This window comes from Protobothrops mucrosquamatus, unplaced genomic scaffold, assembly GCF_001527695.2.
Source record: "Protobothrops mucrosquamatus isolate PMUCROS unplaced genomic scaffold, P.Mucros_1.0 scaffold12540, whole genome shotgun sequence".
Lineage (NCBI taxonomy): Eukaryota > Metazoa > Chordata > Lepidosauria > Squamata > Viperidae > Protobothrops > Protobothrops mucrosquamatus.
The window spans coordinates 1-4,836 of NW_015398317.1; the positions used below are offsets into that span (position 1 = coordinate 1).

The following is a 4,836-nucleotide window of genomic DNA, read 5'->3' on the forward strand; positions in this document are numbered from 1 at the left end:
GAGAGTAGCAGCGATAGCGAAGAAAAACTCGCCGTCAAACCCTTGTCGCTCTCCAAGCGAAAGCTGGACCTTGACGTTGAAAAGAAGAAGAAGGGAAGACCTCGGAAAGACTCCCGGCTGATGCCTGTCACTTTAACCGTTCAGGTAACCGAAGGCGGTTGTCATCTCTCTCCGATACACGACGACAGATCCCCCCCCCTTTTTTTAATCCATTTTAGAAACCAGACTGTACGTTCTTAATCTAGCTGCAGGCAAATTAAGCAAATCATCCTGGTTTATTGCATAGTAGCACGGAGGATGTTAGCTAGGGGAGTCATGAAACATTTGCAAGAAGACAGCCAAGCTCAGAGAGCACCATAGTTCAATCCTAAGGTGCAAATATTCTCTCCTATTGGCGTGCTGGCGCCTGGTGGCGCAGCGGTTCGAATGCAGTATTGCAGGCAAACTCTGCCCACGGCCTGGAATTCGATCCTGATCGGGCTCAAAATGGACTCATCCGTCCATCCTTCCGAGGTCGGTAAATTGAGGACCCAAATTGTTGGGGCCAGTCTGCTGGCATTGTAAACTGCTCAGAGCGTGCTGTGAAGCAGAGGTCCCCAATCTTTTGGGCACTAGGGACCGGTTCCATGGAGAGAGGTTTTCCCGCGGACCGGAGGGGGCGTGGTTTCGTGTGCTGCCTACATCCCACGGATGGGGCTTTGCTTGTTTCCGCGGACCGGTTGCTGGCATGCTGCGGCCCAGTACCGGTCCACAGACCGGGGATTGGGGACCCCTGCTGTAAAGCACGGCGGGGCAGTGTATAAGTCTAGGTGCTATCGCTAGCTATCGCTATTGAAAACAAACAGTGGTCTCTCTCTATATATATCTACTTGATTTAATCGATTCCACTCTGATTTTTCTCACCAAACACACGTGCGCTTCAGCCTGGTTGGGTTATTTCAAACCCAGCTCAGATGCACCATGCAGAGTTCTTCTGAAAACCAGCTAGATCAGCGCCCCCCCACCCCCAACCTTTTGGGCACCAGGGACCGGTTCCGTGGAGAGAGGTTTTTTCCACGGACCGGAGGGTGCGTGGTTTTGTGTGCTGCCTACATCCCACGGATGGGGCTTTGCTTGTTTGCGTGGACCGGTTGCTGGCATGCCACGGCCCGGTACCGGTCCACGGACCGGGGATTGGGGACCCCTGAGCTAGATTGCTTAATTTAATCAGCCAGCAGAATTTGTGGCAGAGTGGAGTTGAGAGTGGCCTCCTTCTTAACATGCTTTGTTTTGTCTCCCAGTCTCCAGCTATATTAGCATCCGAGAAGGATGGTGTGTGCCACAGTACACCCTTAGCACTTAAACTGCCGACCCCGGTCCTACAGAAGTCATTTGCTTTACAGGTAAGAGGTGGACTGTATTTGTTATTAGGTTCTTGTCCTGCCCTTTTTCTACCTGTCTAACCTAGAATCATACGCAGGGCCTCCAAATCTATCTAAATATCTATCTAAATATCTATATTTCTTCTTAGCTACTCTATCTAGTTCAGCTTTATCTATCTTTATCTCTATCTCTATCTCTCTATTATCTATCTACCTATTTATCTACCTACCTCTATCTCTGTCTGTCTATCTATCTATCTATCTATCTATCTATCTATCTATCTATCTATCTATCTATCTATCTATCTATCTATCTTTCTTTTTAGCTACTCTATCTAGTTCAGCTTTATCTATCTTTATCTCTATCTCTACCTCTCTATTATCTATCTACCTATTTACCTATTTATCTACCTACCTACCTCTATCTATCTATCAATCATCTATCTATCTATCTATCTATCTATCTATCTATCTATCTATCTATCTATCTATCTATCTATCTATCTATCTATCTATCTTTCTTCTTAGCTACTCTATCTAATTCAGCTTTATCTATCTTTATCTCTATCTCTATCTCTCTATTATCTATCTACCTATTTACCTATTTATCTACCTACATCTATCTATCTATCTATCTATCTATCTATCTATCTATCTATCTATCTATCTATCTATCTATCTATCTATCTATCTATCTATCTCCAGTATATTCTCTCTCTCCAACTCTTTCTTTCTTTCTTTCTTTCTTTCTTTCTTTCTTTCTTTCTTTCTTTCTTTCTTTCTTTCTTTCTTTCTTTCTTTCTTTCTTTCTTTCTTTCTTTCTTTCTTCTGTCGGTCTGTCTATTTCAAGGAGAGGAACGTACCAGCACCTGCGTTTTTAACTACCCCCCAGATCAGGTTCTTCACACACTTCCAGGTTTCTCCGCTGGCTTGAACTGGGACTGCTCAGGGCTTCAGATGAAACCTCTCTTGCAGGTGAGCTCCGATCCCTCGATGTATATCGAAGTGGAAAACGAGATCACGACCGTGGGAGGGTCCAAACTCAGCAGACTGAAATGCAACCGAGAAGGGAAAGAGTGGGAGACGTTGCTCACCAGCCGAATTCTCTCTGCGGCGGGAAGCTGGTAAGTGTGGGGGTCTGGGCACGCGCAGTGAAGAGAGAACGTGCTAAAAACTTGGTGCATTGGATTAAAAAGTGACCTTTCCCAAGGTGAGGCCTCTGTGTTGATCTGAGACTCCCAATCCACACAATCCTAATATTTGGGGATCAACCATCTGCCTTTTAGGCCTGTCTCGCTCGCCCCTGTAAGCAAGGGATCCAGAATCATCCTTGCAAAGATTTTTCTATCCTGGATCCTTTTGAAGCTGGTTGGGTTTGTTCATGTGCCTGGTTTAACTTTAATGTTGATTTTTTTATTTTGGTTTTGTTACTGTTTCGTAGGCTAATCGGCTTTGCTGGAAAGGTTGAGGAATTGTGCCTTTTTCTTTTTAGGGTTTTTTTTAAAATCCCATCTTTATTATTTTTATAAAAAACGTAAGATGGTGAACACATCTAATATTCCTTCCTGTTTCTATTTTCCCAACCACAACACTCCCATAAGGTGGGTTGGGCTGAGGGTGAGAGGGACTGGCCCAAGGTCACCTCGCTGCCTTTCATCCCTGAGGACTCACAGTCTCCTAATCATTGGCTGAAAGTTCCCTAGCCAGCTTTCATGCCTAAGATGGAACTAGAACTCCCAGACTCCTGGTGATTGGTCCAAAGTTATCCAGCCGTTTTCATGTCTTAAGGCGGGACTAGAACTCACCGTCTCCGGATGATTGGCCCAAAGTCACCCAGTTGGCTTTCATGCCTAAGGCGGGACTAGAATTCACTGTCTCCTGGTGATTGGTCCAAAGTCACCCAGTTGGCTTTCATGCCTAAGGCAGGACTAGAATTCACTGTCTCCTGGTGATTGGCCCAAAGTCACCCAGTTGGCTTTCATGCCTAAGGCGGGACTAGAACTCACTGTCTCTTGGTGACTGGCCCAAAGTCACCCAGTTGGCTTTCATGCCTAAGATGAAACTAGAACTCCCAGTCTCCTGGTGATCGGTCCAAAGTCACTCAGCCAGTTTTCACGCCCAAGGCGGGACTAGAACTCTCTCCGGATGATTGGCAGAAAGACCTTCACTTGGCTTTCACGCCTAGAGTGGGACTAGAACTCCCGTCTCCCTCTTTCTAGCCTGATGCCTTCACCACGAGTCCAACGGACCCAATGTCTATTTCTCTTGTGCTTTTTTCCCCCCCAGCGAGGTAGTGAGTGTGGCTTGTGAAAAGCGGACCCTCTCCGTGTTTTCGGCGTGTGGCCGTCGCCTCCTCCCTCCCATCGTCCTGCATTCCCCCATCTCAACGTTGCACTGTACAGGGTTTTACATCATGGCTCTCACCACAGCGGCAACCCTATCGGTCTGGTAAGCGTTGAACCTCTCTTTCCCTCCCAGACCGTCTTTTCCCTTTGCAAAGACGCGTCACGTGGAACGGAATGACCCTTTTGTTCTCCCACATCTTTTCCCCCCTGCTTAGGAACGTGAGGAAGCAGACAGTGGTGGTGAAAGACGAGTCCCTACAAACCATTTTAGCAGGTAATGGCAGTCAAGTCACCTGGGCCCATCGGAATCTTCTTTACAGATCGCCCTGGACTTTAACGTCCCTTCGTTTCGCGACTCTTTCCAAGTTTTCACAGCGCAAAAAAAGGGACTTGCCACTGGCCCTTGCACTTACGACTCTCACAGCATCCCCGTGCTCTCACACAGTCAAATTTGGGGCGCTTGGCAACCGACAGGCGTTTACAACAGTTGCGGGTCCCAGAGCGATGCGATTCGCTGAATTGCTGCACGACTCGTTTAACAACCGCAGTAAATTTGCTTAATAACTGTGGCCCAAGAGGTCATTAAATCGGGCTGACTTACTTATCATCACCTCTTCCTTGGCAGCAGAAATTCTAGTCCCTGCAGTTGTTAAGTTAACAATACAGTCATTAAGCAAATCTGACTTAAGTGAGTGGTTGTCGGGCATTAGCTGGAATGTTGACAAGTGATAATCACATTGTTCTGTCCCAGCCTATGTGAGTCCTTGTTATACTCACAAGGAGAAACCCCTCTTCCAACAAGCAGGCTGGAACCTCAGGAAACAACCTCAGGAAACAACCTCAGGAAACAACCAATCCCCTTTTATTATTCACAGACCTGAGTCAATGTCCAAGGCAAACAAACACAGTTCACAGAAACTCGATTCCTTAACTTCGAGACCGCCTCCTGCCACAGATTACCTCCCACCGACCTGTACGCTCCCACAGAGTGGGTCTCCTCGGGGTGCCGTCAGCCAGACAGTGCCGGCTGGCGACCCCAAGGGGTAGGGCCTTCTCTGTGGGAGCTCCCACCCTCTGGAACGAACTGCCCCCAGAGATCAGGGTGATCCCTGATCTCCCTTCCTTCCGCC

At 47.4% G+C, this 4,836-nt stretch overlaps 1 protein-coding gene across 1 annotated transcript in view; it reads left to right on the plus strand.

The window, feature by feature from the left end:
• Positions 1–3: 3 nt before the first annotated feature.
• Positions 4–4,836, plus strand: part of LOC107301422 (protein HIRA-like) — a gene marked incomplete at both ends in the record, with an annotated part of 6,741 nt that continues 1,908 nt past the window's right edge. The window contains 5 exons of the mRNA XM_015830651.1: positions 4–144; positions 1,281–1,382; positions 2,337–2,485; positions 3,648–3,809; positions 3,922–3,980. Coding sequence (XP_015686137.1) covers positions 4–144; positions 1,281–1,382; positions 2,337–2,485; positions 3,648–3,809; positions 3,922–3,980 — 613 coding nt within the window. The remainder of the gene's footprint in view (positions 145–1,280; positions 1,383–2,336; positions 2,486–3,647; positions 3,810–3,921; positions 3,981–4,836) is intronic.